Raw genomic sequence first — 23,705 nt, forward strand, 5'->3', positions numbered from 1 at the left:
GGGGGGGGGGGGGGGGGGGGTGGGTGCTAAATACAATAAAGGGAACATTGTGATGAATATGCCCGAATGCGATTTAGGGTGATATTTATACGCCAAAAAAGTTTACACAGCTCCATGACCTAACGAAGAACATGCCGATTATCCTCGATCTGAAAAAGTTATAAAATCGGGGCATTTGAACTCTTTATAAGACGGGACCCTGCTCAATGTAGCTGAAAAATAATCATTTTATTTGGTTACAGTTACAAATTTAAATAAATATTTTTTAATCAACTTCTGTTTTATATATCAAAATAAACATACGTTAAAAGCGGGTAGTTTTGCTTGCGTTCTTTTAGTTAGAGGGAGGTTATTAAATAATTGAATAATATTGCGCCACGTAAAATTTCATCAAACTGATCGATACCTTCATTGTTCTTTCACATCTACACACACTACCACCCATCTATCTGACTTATCGATCTCTGCTCTAGCATGTCCCTGGTTCTACACACACTCTCCAGTCTCTTCATTCAATTATCATTAGAACATAAAGGAATGGCGGTCACTCCAGACAAATAATTGAAACAAATGAAAACAAGATATGCAAATGTATTATACAATTTAATATGTACCATTGAATACAAATAAATACGACTGTACAAATCTATCACTATTACGAAGATAAATTTATCTTCATTATTTAGCTGTTAAATGAAGATAAATTTATCTTCATTTAACAGCTAAATGTGGATAAATTTATCTTCATTTAACAGCTAAATGAGGATAAATGTATCTTCATTTAACAGCTAAATGAGGATTATAGGGTTAGGGTTAGGTTTGAGATGGTGAATAGATAGAACATCCCCGTGCGACCGGCTTAACGACGGTCTGGGGAGAATATGGGTGTATCATCTCCCTGGTGTATCTGTACATGTGGATGTGGTAATTATGGGTGTATCATAATCGTAAATGCAGACCTTTTAACAATCAGGGTAGTTACTTAATTTGCAAAAATTCACCTTTCAGAAAGAAAACGTGCATTTTTGCTAATAATAGAAGACAAGACACAGGGTGGGGGCTGCAGTGGGCTAAATAGGCCTATATAAAGTATAATGTTAAATAATATCAGGGAACCAGCTGTACGTGTGCTCGGCCGCAAAATATATGAGCAATATTATCTTTAAAAATGCAATTACATGTATTTCACTTTGACTCTTAAGAGCATAAATCGGGGGGAAAGTTGAAAACAAACGATATTAATTTTATGTGCTTGAAAACTTGACTTTTCTGACTTTCGCTGAATATCCGTAAAATTTGTAAACTTGGCAGAGTTCAAATGGGCCTAATTTGGACAGCATACGGTCTGGATATGTAATTTCTTTCTTGTTTAAAATCTTATTCGATGTTTTGTGGAGTTCATCGGCATGAAAAACTTTCTTAATTAGTTACAAACCCAAGCATGATATGATTGATACCCCATAGGAAGTGCAACTAAATCGTTCGGACAACCATGCCTATATTTAATAGAAATTATAAACCAACTGCAACTATGTACGAACATGTAAAGACATGGCACCTAAACAAAGATAGGTGCCTTAGGGTTAGGGTTAGGGGTTAGGGTTAGGGGTTAGGGTTAGGGTTAGGGTTAGGGTTAGGGTTAGGGTTAGGGTTAGGGTTAGGGTTAGGGTTAGGGTTAGGGTTAGGGTTAGGGTTAGGGTTAGGGTTAGGGTTAGGGTTAGGGTTAGGGTTAGGGTTAGAGGGTTAGGGTTAGGGTTAGGGTTAGGGTTAGGGTTAGGGTTAGGGTTAGGGTTAGGGTTAGGGTTAGGGTTAGGGTTAGGGTTAGGGTTAGGGTTAGGGTTAGGGTTAGGGTTAGGGTTAGGGTTAGGGTTAGGGTTAGGGTTTGGGGGGGGGGGGTTAGGGTTAGGGTTAGGGTTAGGGTTAGGGTTAGGGTTAGGGTTAGGGTTAGGGTTAGGGTTAGGGTTAGGGTTAGGGTTAGGGTTAGGGTTAGGGTTAGGGTTAGGGTTAGGGTTAGGGTTAGGGTTAGGGTTAGGGTTAGGGTTAGGGTTAGGGTTAGGGTTAGGGTTAGGGTTAGGGTTAGGGTTAGGGTTAGCCGTTAGGGTTAGGGTTAGGGTTAGGGTTAGGGTTAGGGTTAGGGTTAGGGTTAGGGTTAGGGTTAGGGTTAGGGTTAGGGTTAGGGTTAGGGTTAGGGTTAGGGTTAGGGTTAGGGTTAGGGTTAGGGTTAGGGTTAGGGTTAGGGTTAGGGTTAGGGTTAGGGTTAGGGTTAGGGTTAGGGTTAGGGTTAGGGTTAGGGTTAGGGTTAGGGTTAGGGTTAGGGTTAGGGTTAGGGTTAGGGTTAGGGTTAGGGTTAGGGTTAGGGTTAGGGTTAGGGTTAGGGTTAGGGTTAGGGTTAGGGTTAGGGTTAGGGTTAGGGTTAGGGTTAGGGTTAGGGTTAGGGTTAGGGTTAGGGTTAGGGTTAGGGTTAGGGTTAGGGTTAGGGTTAGGGTTAGGGTTAGGGTTATTTTTGTACTACCTCTTGGCGCCCGAGAAAATACATGGCTTCTAAAAATATACAATTGGCGTCTGAGTATCTACAGTGGCATCTGAAAACCTACAATTGGCGTCTGAGTTTCTACAATGGCGTCTGAAAAGCCACAGATGGCGTCCTATTATCTACAGCTCGGCGCCCGTAAAGCTACATGCTACCCTAAAACTTACATGTTGGCTTCTTTTCATTTTACTCCTCTTAAAAGTAGATTTCCTTCAAAGTTATGGGCTGCCCATTGGTTTTTACAGGTAAGAAACGATATTTAACTTCCATTTTACCATTTACTTACGTTACGTTTGAAAATAATTAGTTTTTAGTGAAATATGACGGTTTTTAGTGTCCAATGTTTTTTTTGGGTAAAATTTACCGAAACTTGTCTGATTTAGGACCTTTTTCTTTCACTTTAATCCCTTTTATCTTAGAATTGCAATCGTTTTGTTCTTCATGAATGAAAGATATCAATTCCTTATAGATTCATCAATCTATAAGTGTTTGCATATTCGATTTTGTATTTTGAATAACAAAATATCAGCATTTTTGTCGATTTACTACGAAAACCGATTCAAAAAAATTCAGGGTGCTGTTGCCGATCTGTGCCATCACCGTTAAATAGCTTTGTTCCTGACCACCACTGACAGGGCATTTGACCGAGGCACTTTTCCGCCTGAAGTACTGGCCTGGTATTCGGCTGTTTTCTGGTATACAATGACGTGCAATGACATGGTAAGCAATTTAGATTGACCCCACTTATTTTCTTATTTCATACTTTTTATCCAAAAAGAGCCACTTCAATATGTTGAGTACAAATGAAAGTTTTTGTTTATGGTATCCATCCACTTGGCAAAGATGAAATTGATTGAAAAATCTCATTTGTTTTGAGTGGAAAACCTATGGCAATTTGCTCCACAACTCCTGGCCTAGCATTCGGCTGTTATCTGGTGAAGAAAAGTGATGCATTTGGTATGATACAAAATTTAGATTGACCCCATTTATTTTCTTACGTTTTGTTTTTTATCGACAAAAAGCCCCTGCGATATGTTAAGTACACTTGAATATCATTGTTTACGTTGTCCATCCACGTAGCAAACATTAAATTGCTTGACAAATCTCATTTGACCGAGGCACTTTTCCGCCTGAAGTACTGGCCTGGTATTCGGCTGTTTTCTGGTATGCAATGACGTGCAATGACATGGTAAGCAATTTAGATTGACCCCACTTATTTTCTTATTTCATACTTTTTATCCAAAAAGAGCCACTTCAATATGTTGAGTACAAATGAAAGTTTTTGTTTACGGTATCCATCCACTTGGCAAAGATGAAATTGATTGAAAAATCTCATTTGTTTTGAGTGGAAAACCTATGGCAATTTGCTCCACAACTCCTGGCCTAGCATTCGGCTGTTATCTTGTGAAGAAAAGTGATGCATTTGGTATGATACAAAATTTAGATTGACCCCATTTATTTTCTTACGTTTTGTTTTTTATCGACAAAAAGCCCCTGCGATATGTTAAGTACACTTGAATATCATTGTTTACGGTGTCCATCCACGTAGCAAACATTAAATTGCTTGACTAATCTCATTTGTTTCAAGCTGAACACCCTTCATTAGGTGTTCAACTTGAAACAAATGATACTTTTCAATGTGTGGTGCATTTGGTATGATACAAAATTTAGATTGACCCATTTATTTTTGACAGTTATGTTTTTTCGACAAAAAGGCCCTGCGATATGCTTTGTTTCCAGCAGAAAAACTTGAAAGGGCGATCTCCCTTGCCAAGTATTTAGCCGTTTCAATTGGATGATTACGCAAAACCGTCATTAACTCCAACTTCGTGGACGTCCTATTGAAATGTATGATACAGAATTAACATTTGTTTCTCAAGGATGTCTACAAACTAAACTTAGTGATGGTTTTGAGTAATGGCCCCTCGTTGTTAAAGTTCTGCCTTCCGGTGCACTTGATAAGATACACAATTTAGTTTGACGCCATTTTTTGTTCTAATTTTATGGGTTTTTTTTAACGACTTTAATATACTAGCCACTGCGATATGTTAATTCTATAGAAAATCTTAGTATAAGGTGTCCATCAACTACATCGACCTCAACATGTGCTCCATCAATTACACTTGCTAATATTTCAATTATAATTAATTGCTTCATTTGTTTATACATTTCTTATAGGGTTATATATGAGCGACGTGTAGGTTGATGTCGAACAATGGGCAGAGGTAATACATACACGAAACTGGACACATGGGACCGATGTATATTTAGGAACAAGGAATGACGACTTATTATCGCACATGTGTAAATATAATTAAAGAGTATTAAGAAGTGATCGTATCCATACTAATTTAAGGGGAGTCTATCCTTATTGTAAGGATAAGAGGACGTTTTGTGGGCAAATACGAAGATTTCAAAATGTAAAATGTCGCCATTTTGTACGGACAGAGGGTCCGAGCTTACGAACGATGCGAGCAACTTCCACTCCAAAAGTTAATCGACATCGGTATGTATTTAGCTGGCTGCTGACCCATCTAAAAGTCCTCAAGTTACTATTTTACCATATTTTTAAAGCTTAATAAATTTCCTTTCATAATTTTTAGCTACTTTTGGGGCCTTCGGAAAAAATTGTGGAATTTAAGACGAAAATCAAAACTTCAAATTTTCAAAAAAAAGTCATCGTTCTAACTACTGATTTTTATAATTTTTTCCCACTTTTTTGAAAAAATAAAGATGATATTTCCGTGATTTTAACTTTTAACTCTTCAAAACAAAAACAATCATTTGAAAATCTCATTTTATAACGGAGCTACGAGCATTTCAAAACGAGTCTTCATTTGCGACTTCTGAGGTTTTGTAGCCACACATGCTAATATACTGTTAGTGCCAATTCTCACAGTGAGCTATTTGACCCATTCAATTAACCCCACATTCCATTAAAGGTGGTCATGGCAACAGGCCTCCAAGGCCACTATACTTACAAGAAGCTGTATGCAATGTACATACTCTCATAGAAACCGGTTTTGTACACTACTATTCTATTGTACAATCTTTCTGAGGCCATCTTAAACTATAATACTTTCGATCATTTTCTCTTATGTTATTCATTGTTTTTCTTCTCTCTTTCCTCTTATTATTCTGTAGTTTCCTTCTATTGATCATCTTCTCTTATGTTATTCATTGTTTTTCTTCTCTCTTTCCTCTTATTATTCTGTAGTTTCCTTCTATTGATCATCTTCTCTTATGTTATTCATTGTTTTTCTTCTCTCTTTCCTCTTAATATTCTATATTTTCCTTCTATTGATCATCTTCTCTTATGTTATTCATTGTTTTTCTTCTATCTCTCCTCTCATTATTCTTTATTGTCCTTCTATCATCTCCTCTTATGTTTCATACATATGACACAAAGTGATATGATTACTGAACTTGAATAGCTACATGTACATGTATGCTGTAAAATCTTTTTGTTTTGTACTTGGGTGGGTTCGAATCCCGCGAAGCTGTTTTTAGCACAAGAGCTTTCATGGTGCCAGTACAATATCATTTGGTTCTATAGCATTCAACGTGCACGTTTCTGATACAGATACAAATGTTGAAAGTAAAGAGGACATCTCCTCAGAATTGGCAGAGAACTCAAAGATAAACTAATTGAGTATAAGGCACTTGTTTAGAGACATAAGAGGACAATGTTCTGGATCCAGTTTAGAACAAGGCTTTTAATTTCTTTGTAACAATAACCTAAGTGACCACGGTATAGATCTGTTTGAAATAAGGAGCACCCAGTCCTGCAACTGCCACGCCCACCATCGGTTTGTCCACAGGATCTTCATCCCTGGTATGCTTGCCATATTGTATAATATTGTATTTATGTTTAGCATAGGCTAGGTTTAGATCATTCCTATTGTGATCAGGCCCAACCGATTTGATTGTTTTGGATAAATTATGCCCCCCCCCTTCAAATTTTTTGTTAATTATAATTCACTCCTAAATCAGTGACTTATAATAGAATATATAGTTGGCCAAAAGAGTCCTAGACATCTTAATTGATGAGGAGAAACAAAGGAACAGAGTGCTGGTGATGCCATGTGTCATTCCAAATGCTGACACCAATTACACCACAAGTAACTGTTTTCTTCTCTTCATTTTATTATTCTAGGTAAGCTTATTCTCATTTATATTTTATATCTTATTATTAACTGTATATGTAATTGTTATCATTAATGTCATGTATCACCCTCTTAATATTAATATATTCCATATCAGGAATATATGGACTTTTAGGGATGAAATATGAAGATAGCTTTGTGACTGTGATGGTGCACTAAACTTAGTTCAGCGAGTACTCTAATGCTGATGTACTTTTGTGTTCAGATATATATATATATCGCCAGGATATTGTTACTAAACAGTATAATGAATTAATGAGTTTTGCAAGTACATATAAGTGTGTACTATTTCAATGTTTTATTATCATGCGTTAGAAGGTATAGAATCAGTAGAAGAATAGGATGATTTGTATGATGTGAATGAACGTCTCATGAAATGGTAGTGTATGTGGATATATATACCCATTTCACAGCTAGTGGGTTAACATATATGCAAGCCTGTATATTGTAGCCACTTGCATAGACTTACTGTCGTGAAGTGTAAACATGGTACCCAAGTTGTGTATAGATTAGATGTGAATAGGACCTTTGTTATAAGAGAGGGATTTAGTCGCCTCTCTGATAAGCTACATCTAAACAGTTTGGTAAATAGAGTTTCTCTCCTCCACCAGCGATAGAAGTCTAATTAGGCGCAGACCCATTTAAAAGATGTAGTTTGTTATATTATATAATAGTGCAGTTATTGATTGATTAATAATCGAAGCACACATTTAATGAGTTTGATTATATATTATTATATTGTACATGTGTATTTTGTAACCATGATACTACAATAGAGCAATGAGCTTAGTAATTTATTAGTTATGTTAGAGAAGGCAACTTCAGTGGTCTGAATTGTAGAATAATTGAGAATTAGGCAAACCCAGCAGAAGTTTCGGCAAGATGCTTTATCTCACCAGTTTGGTAGAAATCAGTTTCTCTAAAGCTCATGCATATATTCGTTTATTAAATCTTAAGTTTATTTTCAGATGATTTATACAATCATTACATGTATTTAATTGTCCTTGTGGGTTTTGAGACAACGTAAAACTGTTATACATGTAGTTGTATATTTGTAGAATGTATAGTTTTATCTTGACTTATTATGTTGCGGATGCACCAGTAATTTGGAATTGCTTGGTTCTTAAAACGAAAGGATTATATATAGTAGAATATATTCTATGCTAAACTTTTAATAGATGAACAGATATATGAGTGCATCATATAGTTACCAGAATTGCAACACGTGTATTCAAAGATGGGATACTAAGTTAACTATTAATTGAATTTGTTAGAAATGGAATTCAACCTTATATTTTACCTGTGGTATTTAAGCCACGAAAGTTTAGTTAGAATTAACTAAAACTGTATTATTGTAAGCTGTTTATATACTTAGTTAGAAGTTAGATTAGGTTTTGTTATGAGAGAAGATCTGGCTATTGCAGATCGATGTGATATAGTTTTAATGTATAAAACTGAAGCATGAACATGTGTTCATGATCGCCGTTGATATTTGATTACTCTTATTCATGATTATTCTTGCTTATTGCGATGGTATTAAGAGTAATAAAAGTCATTCTACATGCTGATACCAATTACACCACAAGTAACTGTTTTCTTCTCTTCATTTTATTATTCTAGCTCCCCTTCCCTGATAGGGGCGTTACACTATTTATATTGTTGTTTTGTTGTATTCTGTATTCTTTGTATTATTAAGCTATGTTTGTATTCTTTATTATGTATCATTATCATGATATGTACATGTGTTGTACTCTCATACCCCAGAAGGGGGTCGAATGAGTCAATAAATTCTATTCTATTCTATGAAACACATTTAAATGACAATTGCAGACCTTTTAGTTGCTTTCCTTGACGGTATTTTCAGACTTGGTTAAAGATTCATTAATGACATTTCAAAATTGTGATGGAATAGGGTTAGACATCTATACAATAATTTGCTGAATTGTTTGAAATATTTGCTTATTAATACTTTTTTTTAAATGTGCAATTCACAATTCTTTTCTTTATTTCTTTCACCCCCCCTTCTCTTTCTCCATAATAGTGCTCGACCACCAGCACCAAAAAACTGAGGGTGAAGTGCAAAAAACTACCCCAACATAATGAGCATCCAATCCCGCTACTACCAGACACATCATCCGTTAGTGTGTCAGCTGGATCATCATCCCTGGTATGTAACGCATTTAAATGGCAATTGCAGCCCTTTTAGCTCCTTTCTTTGACGGGTAATGTTAGACTTGTTCGGAATTTCATCAATGTCATTTTAAAACTGTGATGGAATAGTGTTAGACATCTATACAATAATTTGCTGAATTGTCTGAAATACTTGCTTATTGGTGATATTTTTTAAATGTGCAACTCTGTTATTATGGGTCAAATTGTTTCACAATTCATTTCTTGATGTCTTTCATCCCCCTCCCCTCTCTTTCTCCATGATAGATCTCCAGTACCAGCGATCAAACGGCGAGGGTGAAGTTCACCCAGGAAGAGAAGGAGGCAGTCCAGAAGCTTTTTGAGAGCTGGATAGAAAAGGGTGACATGCCTCGCATAGGCGTGGTGAGGGACATAGTCAAACAAAATAAAAAACTAGCACGTTGCCTCTCTAACCGCTCTTTTCTCCAAGTGAGGGACAGAGTCCGCAACGCAATCAAAGCTCAACAAAATCTACGTCTATGTAGATCATCAACTATTTCATTCATCTTTCTTTTTTCTTAGTTGCTTTCTTAATGTAATATCCCTCACAATGCCTATGCAAGGCATGTCACCCTTTTCTATCCAGCTGTTGATATTCTAATGAAATGTTTAAGAAATGGCAGTGCACACTTGTCAGTAAGTCTGAATGTTTTGTAAAAGTAGTTTTTGTGATTCTTCTTTCTATTCTTGATCTTTTACTTTTTACATGATGATTATGATATGCTTTTTATGAATATGAAGGTACAATTGTATCAATAAAAATCTTCAATTGTCATTAATAAAACACTTTGAGCAGGACATAGGAGATAGTTTTGTATTATGTCCGAACTAAATATGAGTTGAGTCAAATCAAAAAATCATAATTATCTACATTGGACGTAAAAATGATTGAGTTATGGCATTTTTTAACTTTTGTATTGTTTCATGAAACAGTTATATGCATAACATGAGCTGTATTTCGATTAGTGACATGCCGCACTGTCATATGCTCGATTTTCCTTAAGTGTATTATATTAAATATATATTCCTGTACACTATAAACATATTTTTAAAAAGAATACCCGTTTTACCGGTCCTAAGCTTTGGAACGATTTACCTGAAACTATGAGGAAATCTGTACTTCTATTGGAAGCTTTAAAAAATGTATAATTTTAAATTACAGTGCATAAGTATTAGCCCTATACCCGATGAGGCTGACGAGTGTGTGTGTGTATATTGTATAAGGGGATGTGTATATAACCCAATTATATTGTACTGGCACCATGAAAGCTCTCGTGTTATAAACAGCTTCGCGGGACTCGAACCCACCCAAGTAAAATAAAAAAGAGTTTACAACACACATGAAGCTATATATTTAAGTTAATTAATAATAGCAGTTTGTGTCATATATATTTAAAAGAATTTGCACTTTAGGAATGCAAAAGATTAAATGTATTTTCTTACACCGTAACGAACGTTTCACATCATTGCTTGTAATTCCAGTCCTTAATTTCAATTTCACAGTATGAAATATGAGATAAAATGCACTTGAGAGAGAGAGAGAGAACAAAAACACAGGGAAAGTTAAAATTGAGATAGTGAGTGAAACCAATATGATGGAAAGTGGCAGTTGAGATAGAGAATGCAATAGAAAGGGGGGAGGGTGATAATAAAGACAGAGAACATGGAGATGGTTATAGAAAGAGGGAACATGATGAGGGAAAGTGGAAGTAGAAGTAGTAAGGAAGAGCAGGTAGGGTGGTAGCAGAGGTAGTAATAAAAGTAAGGAAGAGCATTGTCCATTCAGGAGAGAGAAAGAAAGACAGATGAGGGAGGGTGAGAAATATTAAGATATTTAATGATTGCCAGATCCGGCGAGAATGAAAGAGGGAGGGGAGTGAGGGAGAATGGGTAGGGTGGTAGTAGAGGTAGTAGAGGTAGTAAGGAAGAGCAGGTAGGGTGGTAGTAGAGGTAGTAATAGAAGTAGGGAAGAGCATTGTCCATTCAGGAGAGAGAAAGAAAGACAGATGAGGGAGGGTAAGAAATATTAAGATATTTAATGATTGACAGATCTGGTGAGAATGAAAGAGCAGAGGTAGTAATAAAAGTAAGGAAGAGCATTGTCCATTCAGGAGAGAGAAAGAAAGACAGATGAGGGAGGGTAAGAAATATTAAGATATTTAATGATTGACAGATCCGGCGAGAATGAAAGAGGGAGGGGAGTGAGGGAGAATGGGTAGGGTGGTAGTAGAGGTAGTAGAAGTAGTAAGGAAGAGCAGGTAGGGTGGTAGTAGAGGTAGTAATAGAAGTAGGGAAGAGCATTGTCCATTCAGGAGAGAGAGAAAAAAAGAAAAATGAGGGAGGGGTGAGAAATATTAAGATATTTAATGATTGACAGATCTGGTGAGAATGGAAGAGGAAGGGGAGCAAGGGAGAACGGATAGTGTGGTAGTGGAGGTAGTAGAAGTAGTAAAGAATCCAATCCAATCCAAAAGATATTTGATATAGCGCCTTTTCCTTGCAGTTACAAAGCGCTGCACACATGCTCGACAATGTTTGGGCCACTTAAAAACAAAAGTTAGACACTTCTTAGAGTTCAGCAAAGTATATGTAGGCTGGTAATAAAGTAATTTCTAGCAGAAAAGATGAACAGATAGGTTGGTAGTAGAGGTGATGTCCACACGGTCATTTTACCTGATGGTCGGGTCCTTGTCCATTGCCCTTTGTTGTAGGCATACCGCCGCCCTCTTCATGTGTTCCTCGCTGGTCTGCAAAGTTACAAAAGAACAAGATTATGTAATAAATACAAGTTCATTTAAAGTTCACTCAGGCATTTCAACCATTATGACAAGAAGAGAAATTGATGAACATGTTCTTTACTGTCTATTGACCACAACTTAAGCATACTATTTTAGAGTAAATTTGGGAAAAAGACAAAAATGTAATGAATAAAATACCAGGCTGGTGGCTAACCTCTTGAGATATCGATTTAAAAGTGGCTATGTGCCTGTCGTAGCTAGAGGCATTGACTGTTGGGGTTGTACCCAGGATGGTCAGCAAGTTTCTTAAGCCTTCAACTGCCAAACCACCAACCTCCGTTGGTCAGAGTAGTCCTAGGGTTTATTTCTGCAGATTTTCCAGGTCCTTTGCATGAATTTTCTGAGGAAAACAATATGAGGAAAAGTGACATTTGAGATAGAGAATGCAATATGAGGGACAATGACAATTGAGAAGGAAATGAAGACACGATAAAAGAAAGAGGAGATTGTGATAGCAAGAAGGAACACAAACAGCATGTTTCTTTTAGTTTTAATGAAATTATCCGTTTCATTTGTTTTCCGGAAAATAGCATATAGTACCAGGGAATGGGCAGTTTCTATCTACGCGTATTATCCGGATAAATACACTGCTCCGATTTAGTGGGTTAAAAGGTTGTGAATAAGTTTGCATCGATCATGCCTAAGGCACCGCAAAGTAATGTGGGACTGCTAGGTCCACCTGGGATTTTAGTGGCGAGGTAAAATATTCCGATCACGTGATTACTCTGATTTCAGGTGTCACTCTGTTATATGTACTCAATCGGAACGGCGTGAGTTTCTGCTAGGCCTACTTAGCTTTGGCCTAAGTAGTAGGCTTAGGCTCCACTCATTTCTAATGAATTGACCACTAGAAACATCAAATTGGGTAGAACAAAGAATTGAAGCACAATAAGGGGGAGGAAGGGGGGGGGGAATTAGAAAATGTCCTATGTTTAGTGACGCTGACAACTTTTATGCACCATAACAGCAATCAGAGATCTTTTTTGAATTTTTCCTTGTATATGCTAGGTCAGGACGGCTGTTTTATGTCTTTACATTTCATGTGTAAATGTCAATGCCAACAAATGCGACATCAAAAAAATAAGGGGAGGGGGGGGGGTGGATCTTCAACATGTCGATGCTATACGGATGCTGAACATGAACATTCTGTATTCGCGCATTAACGTAGCCTTCATATGCCTTTTTTGAATTTTTCCTTGCAAATACTAGGACAGGAAAGCTATCTTTATTATCGTACATGTCTTTGCATTTGATATGTGAAGTGTCAATGCCAACAAATGAGAAATACAAAATATAAGGGGGGTGAATATTAAACATGCATGCTGGTGGTGTGCAGATGCTGCGATAATCATGGACAATCAGTATTCGCACAATAATGCAACAAACCGAGGCTTATTTTTGATTTTCCCTTGCATATGCTAGGTCAGGAAAGCTCTTTTTATTATCGTGCATGTCTTTGCATTCTATATGTGAACTGTCAATGCCAACAAATGAGAAATACAAAAAATAAGGGGGGTGAATCTTAAACATGCATGCTGGTGGTGTACAGATGCTGCGATAATCATGGACAATCAGTATTCGCACAATAATGCAACAAACCGAGGCTTATTTTTGATTTTCCCTTGCATATGCTAGGTCAGGAAATCTCTTTTTATTATCGTGCATGTCTTTGCATTCTATATGTGAACTGTCAATGCCAACAAATGAGAAATACAAAAAATAAGGGGGGTGAATCTTAAACCTGCAGGTGCTGTACTGATGCTGCGATAATCATTGACAATCAGTATTCGCACAATAATGCAACAAAACGAGGCTTATTTTTAATTTTCCCTTGCACATGCTAGGTCAGGAAAGCTCTCTTTATTATCGTGCATGTCTTTGCATTCTGTATGTGCAGTATCAATGCCAAGAAATGAGAAATACAAAAAATAAGCCTAGAAGTTAGAACATGCCGATACTGTACGTACCGACGTCCGAAGCTGCGATATCATGGGCATTCAGTATTAGCACAATAACACAATAAAGTGTAGTCCTACTTACCTTATGGCTTAATGCAATTATTCTTTTGGGCATCTAACAAGTAGACTAATTGATATAAGATCTATATGCTTCACAGTCAGAGTCATACCAGGCAGAGGCCTAATGCCAGGCCTGGAGTTTCGGCCGACAGCCTACCTGTGTTTAGGGGGGAGTGCTTGTTGTTCACGCAAAGTTGCATATCTCACAAAGTTGTGTACAATTTAATGACCTATCGAGAGAAAGTGGATTGATTAAAGTCTAAATTAGTATAAATGGACAGTCAGATAAATATAGGGCACAATACATTTAAAAACTCACCATTTAAATGAATAATAAGAGCTGACTGCCCGCTGGAATGAATCTACTTTTGTTTGTTTAGTTTCTACTGTTACTTTGATTCGTTTGTTATTGTGTGAAGCTCCCTCTACGTGAGAAAAGTACCAATGGCGGGAATTGATGGGAAAAATTAATTTTTGTATCACTTTTTAAGGAAAAAGCATAACAATTAATAAAAAACCAATTGCAGGAAAGTAGGCCTGGATTATCAAAGATCAATTTGAGTATGGTATATTCTGTGGCTTCAATGTAAAAATGTTTTTTTAAAGAACTTTTGTAGAGCACCTATTTTTTGGCCTACACTGTACAAACCTATGGTGAATATTAGATTTTTCGTATTTCGGGGGATATTTTTGTTTGCTAATATTTTGGTTTTATGATTAAAAAATAAGAAACGAATGAATATTTAATGTTAAAAAGGGTTTAAATGTTAAAATTAAAGCAGCCCCCAAGTCATATCTTCAAATTTCAGCCCCAAAAGACTAATTGAAAATTTGCAAAAAAGCGAATTTCGAGAAATACCGTCCTAAACTTTTTTTTTTAAATTGCTTGTAATTAATTAAATAATTAACCAATTTTGCTAATTTTTTCAGGATATGCTCATGATAAGATGCACTAAGCAGTGCATATTTTATTTAAATTTATAAGGGCCTCGATTAGTCTGACCTTTTCATCACCTCAAACAAAAATTCATCTAGTCAATTGTTAAACTCAGTTTTACTTCATTTTTTGGAGAAATGAATAAATCATTTTTTAAAGTGCTAGTTTAAAGAAAAAAACCATCAGGGCTTAGGAGTTAGTGGCCCCAACCGCTATCTAGCAAAATCCTTGAGTTTAATAGGGGTATTGAACCCTATGAACCAGCAAAGGTACCAAAGGGTAAGTACATTTTACTAAAGTACCATTTTCAACACTTTTCCATATTTGAAATTTAAAAAGCGGATCTGTGAAGATTAAGCAACTAAATAGCTTTCATTTAAAAAAAAAATGAACAAAATCGATGAAGAATTGAGTGAGCTAATGACATTTTCCAAAACAGTGTGTAGGACATACACCGGCCCCCAAAAGTTACACCGAGGCACCTTTAGAGTTCAAGGTCAATTTAATTACCGGACGAGCATTATTCCGCCGCGATACTCATGTTAGATGAAAGCCCAACTATCTAAGAGTCCACCTTAAAAAACCCGAAGGAAATCGACCAAGGATAACTAAACTAGAAGCAATTATATAAAAAAAGACTGATTCTATGAATCTAATTAGGGTTAGGGTTAGGGTTAGGGTTAGGGTTAGGGTTAGGGTTAGGGTTAGGGTTAGGGTTAGGGTTAGGGTTAGGGTTAGGGTTAGGGGTTAGGGTTAGGGTTAGGGTTAGGGTTAGGGTTAGGGTTAGGGTTAGGGTTAGGGTTAGGGTTAGGGTTAGGGTTAGGGTTAGGGTTAGGGTTAGGGTTAGGGTTAGGGTTAGGGTTAGGGTTAGGGTTAGGGTTAGGGTTAGGGTTAGGGTTAGGGTTAGGGTTAGGGTTAGGGTTAGGGTTAGGGTTAGGGTTAGGGTTAGGGTTAGGGTTAGGGTTAGGGTTAGGGTTAGGGTTAGGGTTAGGGTTAGGGTTAGGGTTAGGGTTAGGGTTAGGGTTAGGGTTAGGGTTAGAGGGTTAGGGTTAGGGTTAGGGTTAGGGTTAGGGTTAGGGTTAGGGTTAGGGTTAGGGTTAGGGTTAGGGTTAGGGTTAGGGTTAGGGTTAGGGTTAGGGTTAGGGTTAGGGTTAGGGTTAGGGTTAGGGTTAGGGTTAGGGTTAGGGTTAGGGTTAGGGTTAGGGTTAGGGTTAGGGTTAGGGTTATTTTTGTACTACCTCTTGGCGCCCGAGAAAATACATGGCTTCTAAAAATATACAATTGGCGTCTGAGTATCTACCGTGGCATCTGAAAACCTACAATTGGCGTCTGAGTTTCTACAATGGCGTCTGAAAAGCCACAGATGGCGTCCTATTATCTACAGCTCGGCGCCCGTAAAGCTACATGCTACCCTAAAACTTACATGTTGGCTTCTTTTCATTTTACTCCTCTTAAAAGTAGATTTCCTTCAAAGTTATGGGCTGCCCATTGGTTTTTACAGGTAAGAAACGATATTTAACTTCCATTTTACCATTTACTTACGTTTTGTTTGAAAATAATTAGTTTTTAGTGAAATATGACGGTTTTTAGTGTCCAATGTTTTTTGGGGGTAAAATTTACCGAAACTTGTCTGATTTAGGACCTTTTTCTTTCACTTTAATCCCTTTTATCTTAGAATTGCAATCGTTTTGTTCTTCATGAATGAAAGATATCAATTCCTTATAGATTCATCAATCTATAAGTGTTTGCATATTCGATTTTGTATTTTGAATAACAAAATATCAGCATTTTTGTCGATTTACTACGAAAACCGATTCAAAAAAATTCAGGGTGCTGTTGCCGATCTGTGCCATCACCGTTAAATAGCTTTGTTCCTGACCACCACTGACAGGGCATTTGACCGAGGCACTTTTCCGCCTGAAGTACTGGCCTGGTATTCGGCTGTTTTCTGGTATACAATGACGTGCAATGACATGGTAAGCAATTTAGATTGACCCCACTTATTTTCTTATTTCATACTTTTTATCCAAAAAGAGCCACTTCAATATGTTGAGTACAAATGAAAGTTTTTGTTTATGGTATCCATCCACTTGGCAAAGATGAAATTGATTGAAAAATCTCATTTGTTTTGAGTGGAAAACCTATGGCAATTTGCTCCACAACTCCTGGCCTAGCATTCGGCTGTTATCTGGTGAAGAAAAGTGATGCATTTGGTATGATACAAAATTTAGATTGACCCCATTTATTTTCTTACGTTTTGTTTTTTATCGACAAAAAGCCCCCGCGATATGTTAAGTACACTTGAATATCATTGTTTACGTTGTCCATCCACGTAGCAAACATTAAATTGCTTGACAAATCTCATTTGACCGAGGCACTTTTCCGCCTGAAGTACTGGCCTGGTATTCGGCTGTTTTCTGGTATGCAATGACGTGCAATGACATGGTAAGCAATTTAGATTGACCCCACTTATTTTCTTATTTCATACTTTTTATCCAAAAAGAGCCACTTCAATATGTTGAGTACAAATGAAAGTTTTTGTTTACGGTATCCATCCACTTGGCAAAGATGAAATTGATTGAAAAATCTCATTTGTTTTGAGTGGAAAACCTATGGCAATTTGCTCCACAACTCCTGGCCTAGCATTCGGCTGTTATCTGGTGAAGAAAAGTGATGCATTTGGTATGATAAAAAATTTAGATTGACCCCATTTATTTTCTTACGTTTTGTTTTTTATCGACAAAAAGCCCCTGCGATATGTTAAGTACACTTGAATATCATTGTTTACGGTGTCCATCCACGTAGCAAACATTAAATTGCTTGACTAATCTCATTTGTTTCAAGCTGAACACCCTTCATTAGGTGTTCAACTTGAAACAAATGATACTTTTCAATGTGTGGTGCATTTGGTATGATACAAAATTTAGATTGACCCATTTATTTTTGACAGTTATGTTTTTTCGACAAAAAGGCCCTGCGATATGTTTTGTTTCCAGCAGAAAAACTTGAAAGGGCGATCTCCCTTGCCAAGTATTTAGCCGTTTCAATTGGATGATTACGCAAAACCGTCATTAACTCCAACTTCGTGGACGTCCTATTGAAATGTATGATACAGAATTAACATTCGTTTCTCAAGGATGTCTACAAACTAAACTTAGTGATGGTTTTGAGTAACGGCCCCTCGTTGTTAAAGTTCTGCCTTCCGGTGCACTTGATAAGATACACAATTTAGTTTGACGCCATTTTTTGTTCTAATTTTATGGGTTTTTTTTAACGACTTTAATATACTAGCCACTGCGATATGTTAATTCTATAGAAAATCTTAGTATAAGGTGTCCATCAACTACATCGACCTCAACATGTGCTCCATCAATTACACTTGCTAATATTTCAATTATAATTAATTGCTTCATTTGTTTATACATTTCTTATAGGGTTATATATGAGCGACGTGTAGGTTGACGTCGAACAATGGGCAGAGGTAATACATACACGAAACTGGACACATGGGACCGATGTATATTTAGGAACAAGGAATGACGACTTATTATCGCACATGTGTAAATATAATTAAAGAGTATTAAGAAGTGATCGTATCCATACTAATTTAAGGGGAGTCTATCCTTATTGTAAGGATAAGAGGACGTTTTGTGGGCAAATACGAAGATTTCAAAATGTAAAATCTCGCCATTTTGTACGGACAGAGGGTCCGAGCTTACGAACGATGCGAGCAACTTCCACTCCAAAAGTTAATCGACATCGGTATGTATTTAGCTGGCTGCTGACCCATCTAAAAGTCCTCAAGTTACTATTTTACCATATTTTTAAAGCTTAATAAATTTCCTTTCATAATTTTTAGCTACTTTTGGGGCCTTCGGAAAAAATTGTGGAATTTAAGACGAAAATCAAAACTTCAAATTTCCAAAAAAAAGTCATCGTTCTAACTACTGATTTTTATAATTTTTTCCCACTTTTTTGAAAAAATAAAGATGATATTTCCGTGATTTTAACTTTTAACTCTTCAAAACAAAAACAATCATTTGAAAATCTCATTTTATAACGGAGCTACGAGCATTTCAAAACGAGTCTTCATTTGCGACTTCTGAGGTTTTGTAGCCACACATGCTAATATACTGTTAGTGCCAATTCTCACAGTGAGCTATTTGACCCATTCAATTAACCCCACATTCCATTAAAGGTGGTCATGGCAACAGGCCTCCAAGGCCACTATACTTACAAGAAGCTGTATGCAATGTACATACTCTCATAGAAACCGGTTTTGTACACTACTATTCTATTGTACAATCTTTCTGAGGCCATCTTAAACTATAATACTTTCGATCATTTTCTCTTATGTTATTCATTGTTTTTCTTCTCTCTTTCCTCTTATTATTCTGTAGTTTCCTTCTATTGATCATCTTCTCTTATGTTATTCATTGTTTTTCTTCTCTCTTTCCTCTTATTATTCTGTAGTTTCCTTCTATTGATCATCTTCTCTTATGTTATTCATTGTTTTTCTTCTCTCTTTCCTCTTAATATTCTATATTTTCCTTCTATTGATCATCTTCTCTTATGTTATTCATTGTTTTTCTTCTATCTCTCCTCTCATTATTCTTTATTGTCCTTCTATCATCTCCTCTTATGTTTCATACATATGACACAAAGTGATATGATTACTGAACTTGAATAGCTACATGTACATGTATGCTGTAAAATCTTTTTGTTTTGTACTTGGGTGGGTTCGAATCCCGCGAAGCTGTTTTTAGCACAAGAGCTTTCATGGTGCCAGTACAATATCATTTGGTTCTATAGCATTCAACGTGCACGTTTCTGATACAGATACAAATGTTGAAAGTAAAGAGGACATCTCCTCAGAATTGGCAGAGAACTCAAAGATAAACTAATTGAGTATAAGGCACTTGTTTAGAGACATAAGAGGACAATGTTCTGGATCCAGTTTAGAACAAGGCTTTTAATTTCTTTGTAACAATAACCTAAGTGACCACGGTATAGATCTGTTTGAAATAAGGAGCACCCAGTCCTGCAACTGCCACGCCCACCATCGGTTTGTCCACAGGATCTTCATCCCTGGTATGCTTGCCATATTGTATAATATTGTATTTATGTTTAGCATAGGCTAGGTTTAGATCATTCCTATTGTGATCAGGCCCAACCGATTTGATTGTTTTGGATAAATTATGCCCCCCCCCCCCTTCAAATTTTTTGTTAATTATAATTCACTCCTAAATCAGTGACTTATAATAGAATATATAGTTGGCCAAAAGAGTCCTAGACATCTTAATTGATGAGGAGAAACAAAGGAACAGAGTGCTGGTGATGCCATGTGTCATTCCAAATGCTGACACCAATTACACCACAAGTAACTGTTTTCTTCTCTTCATTTTATTATTCTAGGTAAGCTTATTCTCATTTATATTTTATATCTTATTATTAACTGTATATGTAATTGTTATCATTAATGTCATGTATCACCCTCTTAATATTAATATATTCCATATCAGGAATATATGGACTTTTAGGGATGAAATATGAAGATAGCTTTGTGACTGTGATGGTGCACTAAACTTAGTTCAGCGAGTACTCTAATGCTGATGTACTTTTGTGTTCAGATATATATATATATCGCCAGGATATTGTTACTAAACAGTATAATGAATTAATGAGTTTTGCAAGTACATATAAGTGTGTACTATTTCAATGTTTTATTATCATGCGTTAGAAGGTATAGAATCAGTAGAAGAATAGGATGATTTGTATGATGTGAATGAACGTCTCATGAAATGGTAGTGTATGTGGATATATATACCCATTTCACAGCTAGTGGGTTAACATATATGCAAGCCTGTATATTGTAGCCACTTGCATAGACTTACTGTCGTGAAGTGTAAACATGGTACCCAAGTTGTGTATAGATTAGATGTGAATAGGACCTTTGTTATAAGAGAGGGATTTAGTCGCCTCTCTGATAAGCTACATCTAAACAGTTTGGTAAATAGAGTTTCTCTCCTCCACCAGCGATAGAAGTCTAATTAGGCGCAGACCCATTTAAAAGATGTAGTTTGTTATATTATATAATAGTGCAGTTATTGATTGATTAATAATCGAAGCACACATTTAATGAGTTTGATTATATATTATTATATTGTACATGTGTATTTTGTAACCATGATACTACAATAGAGCAATGAGCTTAGTAATTTATTAGTTATGTTAGAGAAGGCAACTTCAGTGGTCTGAATTGTAGAATAATTGAGAATTAGGCAAACCCAGCAGAAGTTTCGGCAAGATGCTTTATCTCACCAGTTTGGTAGAAATCAGTTTCTCTAAAGCTCATGCATATATTCGTTTATTAAATCTTAAGTTTATTTTCAGATGATTTATACAATCATTACATGTATTTAATTGTCCTTGTGGGTTTTGAGACAACGTAAAACTGTTATACATGTAGTTGTATATTTGTAGAATGTATAGTTTTATCTTGACTTATTATGTTGCGGATGCACCAGTAATTTGGAATTGCTTGGTTCTTAAAACGAAAGGATTATATATAGTAGAATATATTCTATACTAAACTTTTAATAGATGAACAGATATATGAGTGCATCATATAGTTACCAGAATTGCAACACGTGTATTCAAAGATGGGATACTAAGTTAACTATTAATTGAATTTGTTAGAAATGGAATTCAACCTTATATTTTACCTGTGGTATTTAAGCCACGAAAGTTTAGTTAGAATTAACTAAAACTATATTATTGTAAGCTGTTTATATACTTAGTTAGAAGTTAGATTAGGTTTTGTTACGAGAGAAGATCTGGCTATTGCAGATCGATGTGATATAGTTTTAATGTATAAAACTGAAGCATGAACATGTGTTCATGATCGCCGTTGATATTTGATTACTCTTATTCATGAATATTCTTGCTTATTGCGATGGTATTAAGAGTAATAAAAGTCATTCTACATGCTGATACCAATTACACCACAAGTAACTGTTTTCTTCTCTTCATTTTATTATTCTAGCTCCCCTTCCCTGATAGGGGCGTTACACTATTTATATTGTTGTTTTGTTGTATTCTGTATTCTTTGTATTATTAAGCTATGTTTGTATTCTTTATTATGTATCATTATCATGATATGTACATGTGTTGTACTCTCATACCCCAGAAGGGGGTCGAATGAGTCAATAAATTCTATTCTATTCTATGAAACACATTTAAATGACAATTGCAGACCTTTTAGTTGCTTTCCTTGACGGTATTTTCAGACTTGGTTAAAGATTCATTGATGACATTTCAAAATTGTGATGGAATAGGGTTAGACATCTATACAATAATTTGCTGAATTGTTTGAAATATTTGCTTATTAATGCTTTTTTTTAAATGTGCAATTCACAATTCTTTTCTTTATTTCTTTCACCCCCCCCCCTTCTCTTTCTCCATAATAGTGCTCGACCACCAGCACCAAAAAACTGAGGGTGAAGTGCAAAAAACTACCCCAACATAATGAGCATCCAATCCCGCTACTACCAGACACATCATCCGTTAGTGTGTCAGCTGGATAATCATCCCTGGTATGTAACGCATTTAAATGGCAATTGCAGCCCTTTTAGCTCCTTTCTTTGACGGGTAATGTTAGACTTGTTCAGAATTTCATCAATGTCATTTTAAAACTGTGATGGAATAGTGTTAGACATCTATACAATAATTTGCTGAATTGTCTGAAATACTTGCTTATTGGTGTTATTTTTTAAATGTGCAACTCTGTTATTATGGGTCAAATTGTTTCACAATTCATTTCTTGATGTCTTTCATCCCCCTCTCCTCTCTTTCTCCATGATAGTTCTGCAGTACCAGCGATCAAGCGGCGAGGGTAAAATTCACCCAGGAAGAGAAGGAGGCAGTCCAGAAGCTTTTCCAGAGCTGGATAGAAAAGGGTGACATGCCTCGCATAGGCGTGGTGAGGGACATAGTTAAACAAAATAAAAAAGTAGCACGTTGCCTCTCTAACCGATCATTTCTCCAAGTGAGGGACAGAGTCCGCAATGCAATAAAAGCTCAAACAAAATCTACGTCTATGTAGATCATCAACTATTTCATTCATCTTTCTTTTTTCTCAGTTGCTTTCTTAATGTAATATCCCTCACAACGCCTATGCAAGGCATGTCACCTTTTTCTATCCAGCTGTTGATATTCTAATGAAATGTTTAAGAAATGGCAGTGCACACTTGTCAGTAAGTCTGAATGTTTTGTTAAAGTAGTTTTCGTGATTCTTCTTTCTATTCTTGTTCTTTTACTTTTTACATGATTATGATATGCTTTTTATGAATATGAAGGTACAATTGTATCAATAAAAACCTTCAATTGTCATTAATAAAACACTTTGAGCAGGACATAGGAGATAGTTTTGTATTATGTCCGAACTAAATATGAGTTGAGTCAAATCAAAAAATCATAATTATCTACATTGGACGTAAAAATGATTGAGTTATGGCATTTTTGAACTTTTGTATTGTTTCATGAAACAGTTATATGCATAACATGGGCTGTATTTCGATTAGTGACATGCCGCACTGTCATATGCTCGATTTTCCTTATGTGTATTATATTAAATATATATTCCTGTACACTATTAACATATTTTTAAAAAGAATACCCGTTTTACCGGTCCTAAGCTTTGGAACGATTTACCTTAAACTATGAGGAAATCTGTACTTCTATTGGAAGCTTTAAAAAATGTATAATTTTAAATTACAGTGCATAAGTATTAGCCCTATACCCGATGAGGCTGACGAGTGTGTGTGTGTATATTGTATAAGGGGATGTGTATATAACCCAATTATATTGTACTGGCACCATGAAAGCTCTCGTGTTATAAACAGCTTCGCGGGACTCGAACCCACCCAAGTAAAATAAAAAAGAGTTTACAACACACATGAAGCTATATATTAAAGTTAATTAATAATAGCAGTTTGTGTCATATATATTTAAAAGAATTTGCACTTTAGGAATGCAAAAGATTAAATGTATTTTCTTACACCGTAA

General features: G+C 36.1%; 1 protein-coding gene and 1 long non-coding RNA gene across 10 annotated transcripts; one reads left to right on the forward strand and one right to left on the reverse strand.

Annotated features, from left to right (window-relative positions):
* Positions 1 to 2,441: 2,441 nt before the first annotated feature.
* Positions 2,442 to 23,705, forward strand: LOC115920182. Of its 9 annotated transcripts, none has more exons than XR_004062228.1 (5): positions 2,445 to 2,775; positions 3,104 to 6,365; positions 8,738 to 8,863; positions 9,133 to 10,635; positions 10,961 to 11,138. XR_004062228.1 is itself a non-coding variant. In XM_030975277.1 (3 exons), the coding sequence occupies exons 1-3, from the start codon at positions 2,617 to 2,619 to the stop codon at positions 22,741 to 22,743; spliced, it is 525 nt and encodes a 174-aa protein (XP_030831137.1). In that variant the 5' UTR covers positions 2,442 to 2,616; the 3' UTR covers positions 22,744 to 23,705. The 9 variants fall into 9 exon arrangements, 3 of the variants coding, with proteins under 3 accessions (XP_030831137.1, XP_030831136.1, XP_030831138.1); XR_004062230.1 differs by having other exon boundaries at positions 3,166 to 6,365; XR_004062227.1 differs by lacking the exon at positions 2,445 to 2,775 and having other exon boundaries at positions 2,834 to 6,365; positions 10,961 to 11,130.
* On the reverse strand, positions 11,559 to 14,647 carry LOC105440572. Its single transcript, XR_971707.2, has 3 exons — positions 14,022 to 14,647; positions 11,839 to 12,024; positions 11,559 to 11,633 (listed from the first exon to the last, which is right to left on the reverse strand). It is a non-coding gene; the product is annotated as an uncharacterized LOC105440572 (long non-coding RNA).

Source organism: Strongylocentrotus purpuratus, unplaced genomic scaffold (genome assembly GCF_000002235.5).
Source record: "Strongylocentrotus purpuratus isolate Spur 01 unplaced genomic scaffold, Spur_5.0 spur5_scaffold_8, whole genome shotgun sequence".
NCBI lineage: Eukaryota > Metazoa > Echinodermata > Echinoidea > Camarodonta > Strongylocentrotidae > Strongylocentrotus > Strongylocentrotus purpuratus.

Coding starts and splice junctions, on each gene's coding strand:
- LOC115920182 (XM_030975276.1), top strand. CDS start 2,617: ATGGCGTCTGAAAAGCCACAGATGGCGTCCTATTATCTACAGCTCGGC. Junction 2,776..8,737: donor CTGCCCATTGGTTTTTACAG/GTAAGAAACGAT, acceptor TCTCCATAATAG/TGCTCGACCACCAGCACCAA. Junction 8,864..9,132: donor CAGCTGGATCATCATCCCTG/GTATGTAACGCA, acceptor TCTCCATGATAG/ATCTCCAGTACCAGCGATCA.